The sequence below is a fragment of the Mus pahari genome, chromosome 1, assembly GCF_900095145.1.
Source record: "Mus pahari chromosome 1, PAHARI_EIJ_v1.1, whole genome shotgun sequence".
NCBI lineage: Eukaryota > Metazoa > Chordata > Mammalia > Rodentia > Muridae > Mus > Mus pahari.
In genome coordinates this window covers 124,557,051-124,578,825 of record NC_034590.1, presented here as the reverse complement: position 1 = coordinate 124,578,825, position 21,775 = coordinate 124,557,051, and the positions used below count along the sequence as shown (strand labels likewise).

General features: G+C 37.7%; 1 protein-coding gene across 3 annotated transcripts in view; it reads right to left on the bottom strand.

Annotated features, from left to right (window-relative positions):
* Positions 1-937: 937 nt before the first annotated feature.
* Positions 938-21,775, bottom strand: part of LOC110334998 (glycine N-acyltransferase-like protein) — a 27,386-nt gene continuing 6,548 nt past the window's right edge. For 2 of the 3 annotated variants that reach the window (XM_029540048.1, XM_021217083.2), the window contains exons 2-6: positions 13,885-13,980; positions 9,699-9,806; positions 4,756-4,882; positions 3,754-3,928; positions 938-1,843 (exon numbers count right to left, since the gene is read on the bottom strand). In XM_029540048.1, the coding sequence (XP_029395908.1) occupies positions 1,441-1,843; positions 3,754-3,928; positions 4,756-4,882; positions 9,699-9,806; positions 13,885-13,962 (891 nt within the window). In that variant the 5' untranslated portion in view covers positions 13,963-13,980 and the 3' untranslated portion in view covers positions 938-1,440. The remainder of the gene's footprint in view (positions 1,844-3,753; positions 3,929-4,755; positions 4,883-9,698; positions 9,807-13,884; positions 13,981-21,775) is intronic. The other variant, XM_021217076.2, reaches the window with a different exon arrangement.

The window sequence follows — 21,775 nt, the reverse complement described above, 5'->3', positions numbered from 1 at the left end:
AAACTGTCAATATATATTAACACTTGCTCCATCTCTCTAAGAACAGACAAGGTCACTAAAAAGTTTTCAGTCCCAGATCTGCTATGTGAAAACACTATGGAGGGAAGTTTGTCAGGCTAGGGTCCTTTTGATCACTACCATTTTCCCAGCCAGTCAGGACTTTTGCTAAGGAAAGAAGAGATGCTCAAACTAGAGAACCTGGGAAAGTAGGTAGCTATGATATATAGATAGTCGAAAGAGCTTATATGTTCTTTCGTTCAATAGACGGGCACTGTGCAAGCTTACACATTTTTTGTCTTCTTTTGGAATCATGAGTCTTCTAAGCACATCAACTCACATTTCCATCACTTCACGATTTGAAGCCATTATGATTGGCCTTGATTTTCTCCATAACAAAGCTACACTGAACTGTTTTATTACCATCAATAGGGTAAACCCGTCAATTATGTAAATCACAAAGGCTGACTGCAACAAAGGAGTGGAGTCCAGTTTATCCCAATTCTAGAAGTAGACCCTTCCTCTTCAATCTTCTTCAGCTCACTTACCTAAAAATATTAGTCAGTCAAAAGAAAAGGAATGTGTCCACACTCCTCTTCTCTTGGACATGTCTCTTAACTTCTTTGATATTTGGGAGGCAGGTGTGTTGGGGGAATAAAGGCAGTTGGAGAGAGAGAGAGAGAGAGAGAGAGAGAGAGAGAGAGAGAGAGAGAGAAGATATTATGATATTATCAGTATACATTGCATAGATGTGTGAAAATTTCAAAGAATAAAATCCTATTGGCTTGGTATGGAAAGGGAGAATTGTTCTGCATTTATAGGATTCTTGATTGGTGCAGACATTATGGGAAATTGTATGGATACTTTAAAAGAATTTATAAAACAAAATTACCAGAAGTTCTTTATTGTACATGTTTAATGTACACAATAAATTCTCCAGGTATCATCAAATTACTATCATATATTTATTCATGCATTATTTGGCATGGCAATTAAACAGAGATCAAAGGACTTCAGTGAAGGGATCATTTCAGAGTACCTGCTGATGAGAAGTATCCTAACTCCTAAACAAAGGAATGCTGGAGAAAAGCATACAGTAGTCTCCCATCAGCACCACATCCCTACAAAACTGATCATGGGCAATAATCCATGTGAGGATCGTAATGTGCCACTTAGTACATGTGTCACTGATATCCAGAATGTAGAAAACTAAACAGAGATGATGGCTCAGCAGAGAGGTCTGGCCATTACAGGTCTGCTGGATATGAAAGGCAATATGAGGGTAAGGATCATGGTATAGTGTTGGCCATTCACACTGCTTCCCCAGAGCCCAAGCAATACCCACTCCTTTATTGCTCATTACAATCTGTGTTTTTTTTTCTATGACCACTCCTCCAGATTTATTATGGCCAACCCAACACAGCCTTGTGTTGAGCACAAGAATCATAGAGGTGCACAATTCCACTGATTCCAATCACAGGGCATGGGGACATGGTGTAGAGTGTGACTCATTTTCTGTATGACTTTGTTGGCTTGTTCTGTATGATTATATACAGGATAGCCACGTTTATCCATAGCCAGAGTCTGAGCATAAATGATGTGGGAGATAAGGCCTTGTGCCCGGTAATCAGGCACTGTGCCCGCCATTCGGATTTCTCCAGTTTGATCCATCAGAGCCCAGGACACAGGAGTCCCTTCAGGTCCCAGAAGACATGAGCTGGGAAAGATCTGGATACAGCGCCCAATGAACCTCTGGCTCCTCTCATTGCCACCAAACTGCCAGAATTTATCCACCAAGGGAGCATGGGTAACATCCAGTGTTGAGAGTTTAAACATTTCTTGGTCACTGAGGGGAAAAAAGAAAAAGAGCAGCCCTAAATATTATATACAGTGTAAAATATTTGCCTCTCCCTACAAAAGTCTATTGTGAGGCACAAGAGCAGCAGTAGTGGTGTGATCAGCTCGGCACTGTCTGTCTAGCCATGTGAGAGTCGGCAGCTCACCTAGCTTAGTGCTTGTCTGCCTTCATGTTATCCTCTTTAGAACTGATGGCTAATAGCCATTTTATCAAAAGACAGAAATTAATATTATAAAAGGTTTTATCTTACAAGTACCCATGAGAGTACAACAAAAGCTATTAAATCTTTATAAAAAACTCCGTGCTGTTCTCAACATTGCTGTGACCCACTTACCCCCAACCCCAGTAAATGGAGCAGATGACATCATAAGGATAGGAAACATGGAACAGTAGAGAATAAGCACTCAAAAGCACATCCTAGTAATCAGCAAAGCAAGACTTTAGGATCATGATATTATGTATACGTGAGTGTGTGTGCCTGTGTGTGCACGTGTGAACATGTTGGGAGCTTTTCTCAGACTTGTTCAGCCTCACTCACTAAGCTGGAGTTCATCAGTCCAGAAGCTGTCTAGTGATCCTGGTGATAGTTTTTAACTTCACCACAGCAGCACTGGGAAAACCAGCACAGTATTACATCTGGCTTTTCATGCATATTCTAAGCAATCTCAACGCAAAATTTCAGAATTGCACACCAGGTACTTTAACAGACCAAGCCTTTCCCCCAAAACTCATAGCTTGAAATCTTCAATACTTAAATACAAGACAAAGAAAAAGCCCGAACAGCCAACAACATGGTACAGGGAAAGCTCCTTCTATGTATATTAAAGGGAGAGGACTCCTTCAGTGAGGTAAATAATCTACTCAGGATGCATACCAGAAGGTCCAGACTCTGGTCACCGTAACACCCTTCATCATCTTCATGGCGAACAAACCACTCCACGCATCTTACTTACTTGAAACTTTTGCCCTTAAGGAATTCTGAAGATTGAAGGCATCTTCTAGCAACTCATAGGTAGATATATTAAAAAAAAAATCTGTTTCTAGCAAATGAAAGTACAGTAAAGGAAATAAAAAGTCTCGTAATAATTGCATCTTTTGATGGGGTTCTCTGAAAAGAAGTCATGATGAAAATAAAACGAGACCATGAGAAACAATGGCCAAAAAAGGGAGAGAAAAGTGTGTGAATATTGGAAGGGAGGGCATTTGATACAAGCAAACACCAAATGCACTCTTCCAGAGGCCTGTGTGAACATATGAGGGTCAGGTTGCAGAAGTACAGTGCTTCTGGTGCGTCGGGGATAGATGTTCAACAAGGGATAAGTCCACATTTTATAGGGACCAAAGTGAGTTTGAACTCCATTGAAGTGAACTGAAAATTAATTAGTGATAGGATTAGGGAATAGTTCAGTTAAGTGCTACACAGAGAACATGGCATCTTCGGTCTCATCCCCAGACCTCATGTGTTTTGTTTTGTTTTGAACTGGATATAGAAGTTCAAGTCTGTAATCGTAGCTCTGGGGAACTGAAGATAGCTGTATTCCTAGACCTGACAGCCTATCCGAGCCACACAAATCCCAGTAAGTGCTGTTGTCTCACAAAAGCAAAGACACAAAACCACAAGCTGAATGGTGCTAAGGGAAACAACACTTGAAATTGTCCCTTCACTTCCACATGTGCGTACACATACTTACAAACACATCAACATACACACATACACAGACCAAAGAAATCCTGAAAACCAAGAACTGTTTGTGGCATTTGCAGAGACAGATCACACCATCTGCGGCACATATATTTTTAAGACAATCCTGTTGGAAGTAGGCTATGCAGGTAGAGGAGTTAGGGAGCTACTTGTGTGAGAGATCTGGGTGGAACAAAGCATCTTGAATCCAACTCACATAGCCCGGGGTCTGCCAGATTTATGATCTAAGTACTCTGTATCCTCCAACAGGAAAGGAACCAGTTTCTTTGCTGTCTCAGGCATCATGTAGAGAATGCACTGTGTTCTCTTGACCTTGACCATCTTACCCTCCGCAAGGTCCATTATTGCTTCATTTAGGTTGGATTGTGAACCTAGAAGGGCGTGAAACAGGCAATCAGTAACAGCCCAGGTAGATTAAGGAAGTGATCTAAAGATGTCTGCAAGATTTAATCAGAAAACTTTGCCTTAATTGTAGCTTCTGTGTGTCCATTCCTAAAGTTATTCCCTGGACTTTTTTTCTCTCAGGTACAGCAGAATACTAAAAATCCTCACTATGCCTCCATGAACAGAAGGAGCATATTCAAATAATAGCCAATCTTGTTTGAGTATGTTATATGCCCAGGTATTGATCTTATGCCTCACTTAATCCTAAGTAATGATTCTATATCTTAGGATCTTTTATATCAGATTTTTTTTTCTTTTACATATGGAGACACTGAGTAATGGAAATGTTGAATGCTCAAGAATCACAACTTGGAGGCAGAACCGGGAAATCTCCCCTGTGGCTTTAACTTCAGAGACCATGCTTGTAACTACATTAGATATAAGCCTCGGTGACCTGGTAGGTACTCTATGTTAGAATAAACTACCATTCTTGTACCAGAAATGTATCAGAGGCCAAGCCTTGTCTCCTATCTAGTTGTCCTCAGAGCTCCTGAATACATCTTCAAAATACATTCAGTTAACCAAAAATTACCTAGTTCACTATTTCTTCTAACAATGCCATAGTCTTCAATATTTGAAACTTATTGCACTGTACAGGGGTTGGAAGACAGACCAAGGAATATTGATTAGGTTGGGATTTGGGAGTTTGAAGAAATTACAAAAGTTTGCATAGTAAGATGCCAGGATAGAAAGTAATCCCACAGATGTACACACAGAGGGTTGCAGCAGCAAGCACACATTCCAGTCCCCTTACTTTGGATCTGCAGATGCTGTTTCCAGTTGATGACATCTGGTGTGCCAAGGAATTCCAAACAGTGCTTAGGATCTTTAGAATATATCTGGTAAGTGTTGGTGTGGTGATCAAGGTCATCTGTCATCTCCTATTTGGTTGGGCAATATGGAATAAATAATATTGATTGTATCATGTAATTTCAATATTTTTAAATTTCATTACACTCTCTGTCTTATTATTTTTAATAATTAAAATTTCATGTATATGAATATGTGTATGTATATATAATGCATTTAGTCATATTCATCTCACTCTGTCACTCCAGTTCCTCCAGACTCCTCCTGATACATTTCCTCTCCAACTTTACATGTATTTTTTAAGTGACCATTGAGTCCAATTAGGGCTGTCTAGATGCATATGGATGCAGGATCACCTACAAGAACATGGGCCTCATTGTCTCTCAGCAGCCATTAGCTTCAGCCAGGGCTGGAACTAATTGCTTTCCCACCCTTCCTGGAAATTTCAAACTCATGAATCAAACCTAAACAGGGTTGTTTCCTTCACGTGCCAGCACCACTCCTCAATTATTGTCACTAAACCACTTCAAGACTCCACTCAATTTATGGGAATGTTCTGATTAAACTTTTTTATGTTTTATGTATAGGTACCATTGTGATTTAAAATCATGTAAGGATGGCTTATGAAACATTCTTCCCTAAGTTAGTAATACTCAGGAAAAAGAAGAACCATGAGAAGGTCAAAGGCCTTGTAAGAAAAAGTCTTATGGTTCTGAGAGCCCTAAAATAATTGTATGCTTTATTTCTCTCTGTGTGTACAGCATGTTTGAGCAGGAGTGTGCTGTGTGGACAGAGATCAGAGGGCATCTTTGAGGGCCACTTCTCACCATCCACATTGAGAGAGGGATGTTTGTTTGCTGATGCCCATGCAGGTCTAGCTGCCTGTCAGACTCCAGAAATTCCCTTGCCTCCCAAGTTCCACCTCTCTGTAAGCATGCTGGGATCACACACATGCACTGTGTGTAGAGCTTTATGGAGCTTCTAAGGATCTGAACCCACGTCCTCAAACTGACACAGCAAGCATTTTACCCTTGAGTCTTCTCTCCAGCCCAGACATATATTTTTAATATAACAATATTGAAATCGACAAGATGATCTTGTATTTGGACTTTTGTAAATACACATTAAAGCCATACAAAAATCAAACATGATTTCTTATACTGTAAAGCACAAAGCACATTTTAAAAAAAATGGATATTTCTGGCAAAATCATAACATAATTTGTTCAAAAAGCTCTTCTCAAAGTTTATAAATGACAGCTGGAATTTTTTTGAACCTAAAGGAAAGGCTGAAGGACAAATATCCAGCTAGGGCAGGCTGGCCAGAAAATGTTGCACAGAAATGCCCTTGAAGCTAGGCAATACTACAGCTGATGATCCATCTTATCAACACAATGGAAAAGCAAATATTATTCCATTTTTATATTTTGAGTAAATTTAAATTTATATTGTGTGCTGTTGGGTGAGGTTTTTAAAAACAATAAGTACTATTGTATATGCTTAATGTACATGTGATATTATGAAAATACACACATAATAGTAATAATAATAACAATAAATTATTTACTATTATATTGAAGCCAATTGTCAGACCTATTGTCTCACATAATTCTTATTCTTTCATTAGAAATACTAGCAAGTACTTAACAAATTTAACAGAAAATACAGTAAAATTTCAAGTTGCACATTAGATCTTGGAGCCTCTTTTTTGCCTTATGCATGCATCTCCTTGTTCACCACCATCAGTTATACAGTTCAATCACTCTTTGGTTTTTATACATCTGATTTTTTTTTTAATTTAACATTAAGTGAGAGGATTTTTTTTCTGTGACTGCCCATTTCACTTACCATACTGTCTTCCCAGTTAATCATATTTTAGAAAACAGAAAGATATCCGTTTTAATGCTAAGAAACATTTCATACAGAAATCTGTTCAACATATTGATATCTGTGCCCATTCATCTATCTGTGGGTTCCAAGGTTGTTTCTGCAATAAATGTAGCAGTATAGATATTTGCAGTGCTTGCTGGCTTTATTTCATTTCTATATGTACACAGAAGAGAGATTACTAGGACAAATGACAGATCTACATTTGTGTTAGGGTACTTCCTCCTATATGTAGACTGTTATGTTTTTCCAAAAAGAATAATAAATTCTGTCAAAAATTTTCTCTTCTACTGGCATGACCATGTAACACTGTGATGGACTGCATCTGCTCATTTGCATATACCATGGCAGCCTCACGAGATAGTTAATGTTTTTCTAAAGATTTATTTATTTTTATTTATATGAGTACACTGTAGCTGTTTTCCGACATACCAGAAGAGGGCATCAGATCTCATTACAGATGGTTGTGAGCCACCGTGTGGTTGCTGGGAATTGAATCAGGGCCTCTGGAAGAGTAGTCAGGGCTCTTAACTGCTGAGCCATCTCTCCAGCCCGATAGTTAATGTTTTATCAAACATTGTATTAATATTCATAGAAAAACAACCAACAATTTTCTTGTCTTTTGTAACTACAAAAGTGATAGTGACCTTATAAAATGTATGAAGAAGAATTCATCTAGGTCTATATTTTGTAAGAAATAGTAATAAGCTAGGCATGGGACATGGTGGTGCATGTCTGTAATCCCAGAACTTGTGAGGCTGACACTGGAGAAACAGTAATTTAGGGACAGACTGCAATGCACAGTGAGTTCCAGACCACATTGCCCTAGACAGCAAGATAACATAAAAAAGTCCTAGTTTTGATACTTCTTGAACTGTTTGTAGTACTTAGCCATAAACCATTTGCTGTTACTGTTACACTGGCTTGCTTAGGGTTTTTGTTGTTGTTGTTTGTGTTTCTAATATTTTTAAAATTTGTACATACATTATATTTTAATATATTGTATATATTTTGTATGTAGTCATACAATATTCATACAATATTATGTATTGTATTGAATATATTTCCACATAGAATATCCTCTCAGACTTTCCTCACTCATCCAACTGCTCTCTCTCTCTCTCTCTCTCTCTCTCTCTCTCTCTCTCTCTCTCTCTCTCTCTCTCTCTCTCTCTCTCTCTCTCTCTCTTTCTCTCTCTCAAAAAAAAAGCCACACAAAAGGATGAAAATCAAAATAAACAAATGAACAACAACCAAAAAGAGAAAAAATGACAAAAACAAACTTAATATGCTCGCAAAACAAAACAAAACATAGAGTCTGTTTTGTGTTGGGCAAGTACCAGGACCCTGTCCTGGAGTGTGGTTGATAAAACATGCCATTAGAGAAAATGGGTTTTTCCCTTTCCCAGGAAGTATCAGTTGCAAATAGATCCTTGATTAGGGGTGGGACTTTTGTATGCTTTTCCTTCTCCATGCTGGGGTTTTGCCTGGCTTGAACTTGTGCAGGTCTTGTATGTGCTGTCAGTCTCTGTGAGTTCCTATGAGTATCAGCCCTGTTGTGTCTGGAAGATGCTGTTTGGGGGGATTGTCCACCACCTCTGGCTCTTATAAGCTTTCTGCCTCCTTTTTGGAAAGAGGTTTGGAGGTTTTTATTGCCCTTTTCTGTTTCTATTATTGGTCTCTTCAGCCTTTCGATTTGTTTTTCATTCAGTCTTTGTAGGATGTATCTTTACAAACAATTTACATGTTTCAGATCACCCAGTGATGTACATGTAAATAGTCACAAGAATGAGTTCCTCATATCTCAGTTCATTTATGATGTCTGCTGTAGTATCTTCACTTTCACTTCATTCAAATGTGTCTTCCCTCTTTTCTCCTTGAACTTGTCAAAAATTTGCAGATTTTGTTTATATTTTCAGAAAACAAACATTTAAAAAAACATTCTTTCAGTGGATTTTGTATTCTGAAACATGTGTTCTGCTGTTGTTGGAAGGAAAGTTTGGTGTGTGTTAGACCTGCTTTGTCTAAAATTTAATCCAAATACAGTGTTCTTAGCCATTTTGTGTCTTGTTGACCTGTTTACTCCTTGTTGAAGGTGAGGTATTGATGTGTTTTACACTTACTGAATTGATATCTGTTAGTCTTACTTTGTTCATTAATATGTTTATAGTATTCATAAACTACTTTTTCATCTATTCATAGCCAGTGTATTTTTTTTCTGAAAGTGAGTGTAGTCTCTTGTATGCACCCTATACCTGGGTCATATATTTTTGATTTTTAAAAATCTACTCTTCATCTTTAGATTGAGATTTTCTTATTAAAAATGATTTTTGAATTCTTCTCATATATTATATATCAGATATATAAATTATATATCTTAAATTTCCCCTCCCTCTCTTTTCTCCTCTCCCTATAGGCTCTCCCTACCACCTGTCCTCTCTCCTAGATCCACCCCTCTCTTCTGCCTCCCCTAATAAAAGATCAAGCTTCTCAAGGACATCAACCAAACACTGCAAGCTACAATAAGAATACCTACATACCATCATATCAAGGCTAGACAAGGGAATCCAGTAGGAGAAAAAGGGTTCCACAAGTAGACCAAAGACTCAGAGATAGCTATGACCCCCTTTTCACCACCAGGATTCTCATGAGAACACCAAACTACTCAGTTATAAGTTATATACAGAGGACCTAGGTAAGACACCTACAGGCTCCCAGATCTTTCTGAGACACCATTTAATCCAGTTACATTTGAAGATAAAATAGGATCTCACTACTGACATTTCATAATTTATTTCTTCTCTTTTGTTTTTGATCTCTTATCTCTCTTTGTGGTTTTTCAATTTAGAGTCCATGTGTTAATCTTGTTTCCATCTAGAAGAGGGACCCTGGCATCATCAGGGGTCATCTTTGTTTCCTTGGAGTCTGCGCATTTCCAGGTTCATGTCAGACATAGGCAATTGTAAACTTAGAGTTGTATTCATTCCATGATATAACTTACCTGCTCCTGAGGACGGACAACCACTGTATTAAAATCAGGCCACTTGTCTACCAGAGCCTTGAGCTTGAATGGGTTTCCCTGGTTCATGTGGAAGACAGTCCCATAAACCTAAGTATTTTAACAACTGAATGGTCAGCTCATTACAAAGGAACAGTAAAAGCTTTGCTTTCATACCAGAATTATGTTGATTTCTATGAAATTAGTGGGTGTGAATTGCACAATATCTAGTTCAGTCTTCAAGTAATATTTTATTACTTCAAAGTAGATAGAATTTTCAAACAAAATCATGAGACTATTATAATAAATAAGTATGAAGATAAATTAGTAATAACTCAGTCTTACATCATTGAGTTTTTCCTATAAATTTCTATTTTCTGCCATATAAATATATGCCTGTGTAAATATATAAACAATGGGCTTTCCTAATGTTTATGAATTTCACATATATAATATACAGAGACATGTTTTCAAGTCAATAAACAGGAATTTACATAGTTTTTCTTAATTGCCTAATATTTAATATTTAGGATGAATTACAGTTGACATGTGTTTAAACTATTCAATATTCACTATTTAGAAAGAGACTCTGTTTCTGGCTATCTTCTTGCTACTTGAAACTTTAGTAATATTGATTAAAAAGGACTACAATAATATTTACTTCTCAAATTTACTCATTTTGTATGCAAGCACACTACCCCCTGACATTATTGAACTTCTACAATATGGCCCAATGAACTTTTTGGTCAAAGAATTTAAACCTGGATCATATGCTCTGCAATTTTGATAGCTACCTTTCCTGTCTAATCAGAAGGCGAGGTGACTTGGGATTACAGGAAACTCATGTGGCTTAGTGTATGAATGACAGCTATGCAGACTGTCAGAGAGGCTGGGAAAGTAAGTAGGACCCTATGCTGTTCATATTTTCACCCTCACACTCAGTGTAATGGTTGTATTAAACATATCTTCTTCCTGTTGCCCAGAAGAACCCAGGTATAGCAGTAGTTAACAGCAGGAGTCTCTACCTAATGCTTCGGGGGGTTGGTGTTTGGTGGGGATTTCTGGCTTTTTGTTTGATTTGTTTTGTGCTATTGTAAATGGAACTCATTTTAAATATTGGATTCTAATTATTCATTAATTGCTTATGTATGCAAATAGAATTGAGTTATACTACTTGTATATTGATCTTTAATCCTTATAACCTTGTTAAATTTATAAACAGAAAATTATTTTGTAGACCTTTTAGATGATCATAACTTCTGAGAATATACTATATTTTACTTCTTCCCTTCCATGATAGGTATTACTTTATTTTTCTTGACTTATACAATGGTTATGTCGCCAATGTTTCATTAAATAAGATTAATGAAAATAGATAACATTACTTAGTTATTCATCTTAAGTAAAAATATTCCTTTTCTTTGCTATAGAGAAAGATCTTAACTATACATCATGCCTACAGGCTTTTTGTCAAGTTCAACAAATTCTCTTTCTTCCTAGTTTTCTGAGTTTCATATTCCTCGAGACTATTACATTTTGTCACATTTTTCTTTACCTATTACTAAAAATCAAGCTAGGTGTGGTGGTGCACACCTGTAATCTGGGCACTCAGAGGGATGATGTCAGATGACGGTGAGTTAAAGGCCAGCTTGGATTACTAGGTGATATCTTGTCTCACCCAGGCATGGAGGTTTATATCAGGAACTGCAGCATTGTAGAGTCTGAAGCAGAGAACTGCCATGAGTTTGAGGCCATCGTAAATTACTTATAAATTGTAGGCAGTTTGGGCTACATTGTGAAATTCTATCTCATAAAATAAACAAAAATGATCATATGATTTTTATTCAGTAGTATATTGACATGGTGATTTGTATTGATTAAACATGAATCAAATCTATTACTTAACTATATCTTGATATCTTGATAGTATTTTTGAGGACTTTTTATTTACATTAATGATGAGTATAAATCTATAGTTTTCTATTAATATACAATTTTGGTTTTGTTACCAGGGTAACTCTGACTTCATAAAAATAAATTTAGAAGTATTCCCTCCTCTTTTACATGCTGACTAATGTTCTATGTGGTTGGTATTATTTATTTCTTATATATGCTATATAAATACCCCGTGAAGTCACCTAGAGAAAGCATTTCTTTTGGCACAATATTTTTATATACATATGTAGGGCTATTGAGATTGTATATTCTCCTTTAACAAACATTGTTAATTTGAGCTTTTCACATAACAACAGCATATCTGAAATCTATGAGTACATTGTCAGTTATCCAATATTCCTGTTATGTTTATAATCATTGGATTTTTAGTGATATTTCATGTTTCATTCTTCATCTAGGAGACGTTTATCTTCTCTATCCTAGGTCAGTTTGGTTATAACATCTTTTTTCTTTTTTTAATTAAAAAAATTGTATTGGTTCTTCTATTTATTTACATTTCAAATGCTATCCCCCTTTCTGGTTTCCCCTCTGCAAACCCCCTCTCCCATCCCCCATCCCCCTGCTCTGTAAGAGTGCTCCCCCACCCACTCTCTTTTTTTTAAGCCACTCAGATTGATTTCTTTCTGTTTGAATGTGTTTTTTTTTTCCTTTTACAATTTGCTTTTCTCTGCTTGCTAGTGGGTTTATTTGTTCCATATTTTTTCTAATTTTGGAGGTAGGAACAAACCACGTTTCATTCATAAGATCATTCTTATGGTTTTAGTAATAAAAAAAAACTTAAGGCTATGTATTTCCCACTAATCAACGCTTGAGTTGCTGCTATATCTCCATTGTTATTCAATTAACTTAGTTTAATTTCCCTTTTTACTTTAAGCATAGTTTATTATTTCTTGAATCATTTGTAGAAAATTTGCACATACAATTCTCAATGTTAACTTCAATTCCTTATGAATGTTTTTATGTTCATGTGTGTATGAATATGTGTGTGAGAGATGTATAGATGTGCAGCCTATATGTCTGCAGAGGTGAGAGAGCTACAAAAGGACATTGAGTGTGCAGCACAATCACTCTCTATCTTGTCCCCTTGAGACAAGGTTTCTCACTAAATCTGAAGCTAGATTAGCAATTAGTAAGTCCCTGTCATCCTCCTGTCTCAAGAGCAGAGAACACTGGTGATATAGGTGTACGTGTCCATGCCTGACCTTTTAGTTGAGTGCTAGGGACTGACTCCCTATGCCTATTTTTACACACATGAAGAAAGCACTATTGTTCACTGAGCCATCTCCATGTACCCCAAGCTCCATTCCTTTTAAAAACACATTTAATATGATTTGAATAATTTTAAATTCCTATTGTGTGTATATGAGGGGCTTGTCTTGGAGAACATCCTATGAATACTTGAATAGAATGGGGATTCTGCTCTTGTTAAGGAAAGCATTTTTTTAAGTGGTAGTTAATACAATGAGCTCCTAATATTTCTTGTGTCTTCACTCTGTTTATATCATTTCCATCACATTTACAAATGATGGAAAGAAGAATATTACCCTCAATTTTACCTGTAGGTTTTTTATTTTTCAGTTTTACCAGCTTTGTTCTCATGTGCTGAGTCTTTATTTCTATGAGTGTAGTTTCTAGCAGGTTTTATGTCCTATGAATAAATTAACATCTACACTGTAATACAAAGATATTCCTTATCCCTAGTAATATTCTAGTCCATTTGTAATATACTTAAATGGTTGTGGGGAAAGCTATCTTATACAAAGTTATTGATACATTCCTAAAACATAATTTCTTGCTCAATGCAAATTATATGTAATTCTTTGAGAATTGGCAAAGCAGGAACTGATTTATTAGTTCTGAGACTCATGTGGTTAACCTCTTGTCAGGCATGTGATCACTTAGGAAAATATTAATGCACTTGATTTTGTCAACTTGCAACTCTGAGAAACATCAAGTGTTATATAAAACAATTCCTGTGTGTCAGCAAAGATCATCGAGGTCAAATCAACATATTGCCATTCACTATGATGTGGTCTTGATCTGTCACAATAGAAATTTATTTTTTCTTAAATGTGTATATCATGCCTCTGATACCTTGGGGTGACATCAACTAAATTTTAGGTCACAAAGTCAATACCTGACCCAGAACACAGCTCAGTAAATCTTCCTTCCCTTTCCTACCCTTTTCTTAGACACTTAATAGTCCATTTCCCAGAGAACATTCCATATTCACCTTTAAGGACTCAGGAAGGTATTTCCTTAAGGAGCTCTCCAACATCTGCAGCATCTGTGAACTTCTTAAATGGAGCATCTTGATAGTTACCTTATCCTAAAAGAAGAATTAAGAGATGTTAAAGACACCTGCTGTGAGATAGTGGCTTCTATGTATGCGGTGATACGAATAAGAATGGTCACCTTAGTACAGGAGAATGCCAGGGCCAAGAAGTGGGAGTGAGTGGGTAGGGGAGCAATGGGGGGGGGTGGATAGAGGACTTTTGGGATAGCATTTGAAATGTAAATGAAGAAAATAGCTAACAAAATATTTTTAAAAAATGGCCACCTTATGCTCATAGTTTTGAATACTTAGTCAATAGAGAGAAGCACTATTTAGAAGGATTGGGAGGTATAGCGTTATTGGAGGAAGTGTGCAACTGGGAATGGGCTTTAAGGATTCAGAAACCCAAGCCAAGCCTAGTGGTTTACTCCTACTGCCCCTGCTGCCTGTGGATCTGGTTGTAGAACTCCCAGCTACTTCTCTAGAACCATGTCTGACATTGTGTCTGAAAGACACTATTTCATAATTTGAGGTAGATTCCTACTGCTTTATGGGTGCCTCCTCTACTAAACTTCTCACTTTTTGGAAGAAAGGACAGGTACCTTTGTCTGAAGTTATGAATATCACGCTGTCATGCTCCCTGCCATGATAACAGTGGTCTAAATTTCTGAAACTGTAAGCAAGCCCCAATTAAATGCTTTCCTTTTTAAGAGTTGCCATGGTCATGGTGTCCCTTCACAGCAACAGAACAGTGACTAGGTCAATATATGAAAAAAGGTTATACTTAGGAAATCTCAGCAATATAGTTACCAAAACAAGACCTAAAAAAGATGACAATGTCAACTGACATGCCCGTGTGACTGGAAGAATTCTCACAAAAAGTCTCTTTAGATGAAGCTCTACAGATGATCAATGGCTGATGAGAACAGAGGAATCAGACTTCTCTAATAATGAGGCCCCCATAGGTTACCCAATCCCAAGAGGTCAGTCCTAAACAAATGTGAACAACACTAAACAAATGCAGAAGGTTATGTTTATACACTTCCACATATATGGTTAAGACTGTGCATACACTTAATAATATTAAAGAGTAAGAGAGCATGAACTTGAGAAAGAGTTGGTGTGGGGCCCAGGGGCATCTGAAAGAAAGAGGGGGAGAGGAAATTATGCAAACATAGTATTCATATAAGCAAGTTTCAAAAACTTCAAAAGGAAAATAGAAGAATGAAGATAACTGGAAGACATGCAGATACAATGGGAAGTTCTAGTTCATAATGAGCTATATTCCCACTGTTTCATGGGTGCCTTCCCTACTAAACTTCTCGCTACATGGAAGAAATGGCAAGTGCTTCTGTCTGACATGATCATGAACATCACTTTTCAAACTTCAAAAGTATTTCTGAAGTTTCTGCTTTCACTTTTGCACCATCTACAATTCTAGCAATAAAGGGTACAGGAAGTTAACATATCTATGCTCAAAGCATATATGAGCAACTTTTGCTTGTGTGTGTGTGTGTGTTTGTGTGTGTGTGTGAGTCTTGAGGATTGAATCTAGGTTGTTATGCATGCTAAGCAAGTACCAGATACAGATTATTCCGTTGAGTGACTCTTCTGCTACACAAATGATTGTGCATTTGAAACAAACTTAAAATGATTAAGATGGGAGGGGTTATCTGTGTCACTAGTGCATGGTAAATGAGGTCATTTTAAACGAGATAGTAGCCTCTAAGTCTACAGCAAAGTACTCAGCTCTATGCTTGCTTGCAATCTTCAGCCTAACTTATTACCTAAATGAAACTCATCTTTTCTTGATAATTAACAACAAAAATGAAAATCAAAAAGTGTCTTCTCTGAGCCCTTCGATATGGATTATAATGATGCTATAGTGAACCACAAACAGCTGATTGTATTAGAAATTTACATAGAGATAAATAGATCAACGAGTAGATGGATGGATGAATGGAAGGTAAATAGACAATTCACAGATGATAGATAATCGATAGGTATAGATAATAGATAGATAGATAGATAGATAGATAGATAGATAGATAGATAGATAGATAGATAGATAGATGATAGATGATAGAGGGAAAGATAATAATAGATGATAGATAGATAGATAGATAGATAGTAGATATTCTTTAACCTTGATACATAATAATAACTCAGACCATTTCAGCACTATCAAAATGTTCATTTCATTTCCATCAATCTCTTTATCTGACTCTCTGGCATAAGAAACATCAGTAGTTTTCTGATTCCAAAATTCTCCTTCAACAATATGTCAATCAAATGGAATTATATAATATATATTTATATATTAAATCTATATTATAATTGGATTGTGTTTTCAATATATTGTATATTAGAACATATTTTGACACTTTTGAAATCATCAAATGTAATTTGCTTTTTTATATTTCGGCAGTACATTAATCAGTGGATAATATTCATGTATGCATGAATTAGAGTTTCTTTATCCTTTAATCTTCAAATTAATACTTAGTCTGTTATGGTTTATAGGCAGTCACTAGAAAAATTACCATGCTAGTGAATGTACACATTCATGAGACCTTTTATTTCTAGAGCTACAATGCAAGTATTTGACTTTGTAAGTGCTTATCTTCTGTCCAAAGTGAATGTACAACTTTACATAATAATTTTATAATGCAAGCATCTAATTGGTATTTCTCCAAAATAATTAACACATATCTATGCATTCATAGTCAGGAACGATTAATAAAGTAGTCTAAAGCCTCAACTCTTCGTAGTAAAACACACAGGGCTCATTACTAAGGTAGATCAAACATATGTTAAGGCCAACATATATTTCAACAGATCAGCTTTTCAAGGGTTTGGCTATGCTGAATTGTATCCAAACACTGTGACTCAGCAGAAAAAGTGGTTTTAGAAATCCTCATAATGGTCCAGGTTAGTTGCCTCTGCTGCTCCTCCCGGAAGACCAATAGAGTCAACTAACCTGAACTCTTGGGGCTCTCAGAGACTGAACCACAAACCAAAGAACATACACAGGCACACATGTGAGGATGTGTAGCTTGGTCTTTATGTGGGTCCTGAACAACTGGAGTGTGGCTATCTCAAAAGCTGTTGCATGAGCTGCAGGGATGGCTCAGTGGTTAAGAGCATTGACTGCTCTTCCAGAGGTCCTAAGTTCAGTTCCCAGCAACCACATGATGGCTCACAACCATCTGTAATGGGATCTGGTGCCTCCGTCTGGTGTGTCTGAAGACAGATGCAGTGTACTCAAATACTTTAAATAAATACATTTTTTTTAAAAAAAAAAAATCTGTTGCTTGTCTGTGTGATATTTTCTTGGGGAGGGGCTGCTTTTCTGCCCTCAGTAGAAGAGGGTGTGCCTAGCCTTGCAGATTTGATGAGTCAGGGTGGAGAGATACCTTGGAGCACCCCTCTCCTCAGAGGAGAAGAGGAGATGGGAATGAGGGAAAGATTGTGGGATTGGGTGACCAAGAGAGGAATTTTGAGCAGATTGTAAAGTGAATAAGTAAAAGAAATAAAAAAGTTAATAGAATATAAAAAAAAATAAAAATGGTTAAGTCTTTTAGTCCCCATGGACTCAAACCTCTGAGGAGAGGAATCAAACAAAACTTACACAGATTAATCATGAAATGATCATACTCAGTCTCCCCTCCCCCCAAACACACACCTGCAAGTTAGGCTGAAATTTAAAGGAGACAAATCTAAGAGATGGGGAGATAAGGTGTGCGTGGTACCATCTTTGCTAGTACTTTGTACAACTTTGTCTTAATGAGCAAATTCATAATTGCCCATGTTTCTGTTCTCTTTAAGTCACATCATCTGTGTGTTTAAAGTGACTTCTTATCTATCTCTGTCAAAAATAAAGAAAGCAAGCAAACAAGCAAGCAAGGAAGAAAGAGAAATCCTCACAGCCAATTTGTAGTTGGTAAACAACACAATGCAAGGAGTATCCTTTCCTGAGCCAAGTGGGTCTCCATATGCTCTCCGTGTTTACCTAAGACAGGGGTAAATACAGACCTTCCAAAAACCTCATTCTTTGCTTCAAAAATGATGAGCTGAATTCATTAATCAATCAGAAAGTAATTATTAACCAAACAGGTCAAATTCTCTACTTCCCCTGCTGAACATACAACACCCTTTTCCCCTAACAGCTCCCAACAAAATAGGCAGAACTCAGGGGGAAATGTTTTCTGATCCATCACAGATGTGGCTGTGCCTTCCATGACCCTGAACAAAGCTCTCTATGGTTCTGTTAATGTCATTTCATAAACAGCTGAACTTTATCCCCATGAATCTGTAAGAACAAAGTTTGTGTTAACCAACTTCAGTTAATTTTGCCTTCATCACATGACTTAACTTTGGCCCACTCTCAGTCTGAACCAACACTCTCAGACAGAAGCCTCCTTTTTGCCATGAGGACTCTCCATAGCCTTTCCTTGAAGACAAGAGACTAACTTCATAAGAGAACAGACCTCTTCCTCACCGCCCACACATTTGTAGACTCTAGGGTCTGAGATGCCTCTATTAGAATTGTCCCTTCCTCCTGTTGTGCAATAATCATGTATATAAAAATTCTCCTCTTCATATCCTCTGTAAAAAAAATTGCTCATTAATTTAATGATAGTCTCATTAAACATTTCCTTTGTGACTAACATGAGTACCAACTGTTTTTGGCATGAGTTATTATTATTATTATTATTATTATTATTATTATTATTATTATTATTATCATTTAACCTTTTTTTAACAATCCAATCATTTATCCCCCTCCTGCTCTGCCCTACTACAGTTCCTCATCCCATTCCTCTCCCCCACCCCATCTCCAAGAGGAAGTCACTACCTCTACCCCCATCTATCAAGTGTTAGGTAAGTCTTCTCTCACTGAGGCCAGACCAGGCAGTCCACTGAAAAGCTTCTATAAGGCAAAAGATATAGTCAATAGGACAAATTAACAACCCACAGATTGTGAAAAAAAATCTTCACTAACCCCACATCCAATAGAGGGCTAATATCTGAAATATATAAAGAACTCAGGAAGGTAACCTCCAAAAAAACAAACAACCCAATCAAAAAATGGGATATAGAACTAAACAGAGAATTCACAACAGAGGAATCTGGAATGACTGAGAAACATTTAAAGAAATGCTCAAAGTCCTTAGTGATCAGGGAACTGCAAATCAAAATGACCCTGATATTCCACCTTACACCAATCAAAATGGCTAAGATCAAAAACTCAGATGACAGAATATATTGTCTAGAATGTGGAGAAACAAGAACGCTCCTCCATTGCTGGTGGGATTGCAACCTGTACAACCACTCTGGAAATCAAATCTGGAGGTTCCTCAGAAAATTGGAAATAGATCTACCCGAAGACTTAGATATACTACTCTTGGGCAAATATCCAAAAGATGCCCCACCATGTTACAGGGGCACATGCTCCACTATGTTCATAGCAGCCTTATTTGTAATAACCAGAAGCTGGAAACAACCCAGATGTCCCACAACAGAAGAATGAATACAGAAGATGTGCTTCATTTACACAATGGAATATTATTCCTCTATTAAGAACAAGGACATTATGAGTTTTGCAGGGAAATGGATAGAATTAGAAAATATTATCCTAAGTGAGATAACTCAGACCCAAAAGGACATGTATGGTATGTACTCACTAATAAGTGGTTACTAGCCAAAAGAATATAGAATATCTAGGATATAATCCACAGAACTCAAGAAGGCTAACAAGCTGAAGAGTCCAAGTGAGGATGCCTCAACCCCACTTGGGAGGGAGAAGAAAGCAATCACAGGAGGGGGAAGAGAAGGAGGGACTTAGGTGGGAAAGGTGACAGGGAGGGGAAAATGGGAACATGATCAGGTATGGGGTAGGGGAACAGGACTGAAGCCCTGAGGGCCAGCAGAAAGAATAGAAATAGCAATGTCAGGAGGTAGGAGGTAGGGGGATCCTCTAGAACATACCAGAGACCTAGAAGATGAGAGTCTCTCAGGACTCAAATGGGGGACCTTAGATGAAATGTCCTACAGTGGGGAGAAGGAAGTTGTAGAGTCCACCTCCAGTAGAAAGACAAGGCATCAAATAGAGGGACAAAGTTGCCATTCCACAGTCGAAACTCTGACCCAGAATTGTTCCTGAATGAAAGAACTGCAGGGACAAAAATGGAGAAGAGCCTAAGGAAAAGTCTAGTGACAGACCCACAGTGGGAGGAGGCCCCAAGGCCTGACACTATGACTGATACTATGGTGTGCTAACAGGGGCCTATCATGACTGCCCTCCAAGAGGCCCAACAAGCAGTTGAAAGAGTCAAATGCAGATACTTAACACCCAACCACAGAAGAGGTTGTGTGTATGTCTGTGCCAGTGCCTATGGAGACCAGAGATTGATGTTGAGTGCTTTCTGAATTTTTTCTCAATCTTATTTCCTTTCTCTATTTGTGTGTGTGTGTGTGTGTGTGTGTGTGTGTGTGCATGAGCACACATGTAAGTATAGCATTTATGTATATTCTCATGCTCACATTTGTATTTGTGGTTGTGTGTGAGTAAAAGTGTCTGTGGAGACAGAGGAGGACAATCTTGTTTGAAGTGGAGTTTCCTGCTTCTTCCTGTTGCATCTGCCAGGCTAGCCTTGTGAGCTTCCAGGGTTTTGTTTCCACCTCTCATTTTTCCATTGGCATGCTAGGATTCAACTGCTCTGTGAATTCTAGGGATCTAAACTCTGGTCTTCATGGTTGCTTTATAAGTACTTTATTCACTGATCAATTTCTGTAGCTTATCTTTTGAAACAAGATCTATGAGGAAGTCCATTAATTCAGTTATAAGCCCCCAGTGATCCACCGGTATCTTCCTTTCCGGCACTAGGATTATAGGTGCATGTTGGGCCTGGCTTCTTATATGGGTGCTGGGGATCTGAAGACATCATACTTCTTCAAGACATTCTTCAACAATTAAGCCTTCTCTCTAGCCCCGAGAAGAGATATTTGGAGATAAAATTGGGAAGAGCAGTTTCTGTGTTTGTTTTTGTGTGTTTTGTGGTTGGTTGGTTGTTTTAGCTCATTTCATTCCAGAAAGCATTAGATCTAGATTCTGGCAAATGCTTCACTCTTCGTTTGCCCAGATCTGTATCATCGGAACTTCCTTATCTTTTTTGCCATGTGTGTGTTCTGCTCCATTAAGGAGAAAGAAAAAGGACACCACTGAAAAAGCCAGAGTCTGAAAGGATAGATAAGATTTGTCTATCCCTTTTGAGTTCTGGTTTGCATTCTCTCCTACTTCATGTCCGTTTCCCTCTCCTCAAGTGTTTTCCCTGGGTGCTTCCAACTCAAGCATCAGACAGGGATGAAACAGCCATGTAGGAACATCTTAAGCAGCACGCAGTTGGGTACTGGCAAGATGGCTCAGCAGGTAAGAGCACTGACTATTCTTCCAAAGGTCCTGAGTTCAAATCCTAGCAGCCACATGGTGGCTCACAACCAACCACCTGTCATAAGATCTGACGCCCTCTTCTGGTGTGTCTGAAGACAGCTACAGTGTACTTACTTATTAGAGTAAGCAGCGACAACCAGAGCGACCAGAGGTCCTAAATTCAGTTTCCAACAATGACGCGAAGGCTCATAACCATCTGTACAGCTACAGTGTGGACTCATATACATAAAATAAATAAATAAATCTAAAAAAAGCAGCACATAGTTGCATAAGGCTAAATTCCTCTGATAATATGCCAACTACTAGTGCTGTAGATTTCATCATTTTAATCAATTTGCGCGCGCGCGCGTGTGTGTGTGTGTGTGTGTGTGTGTGTGTTTGTATGTGTGTGTGTGT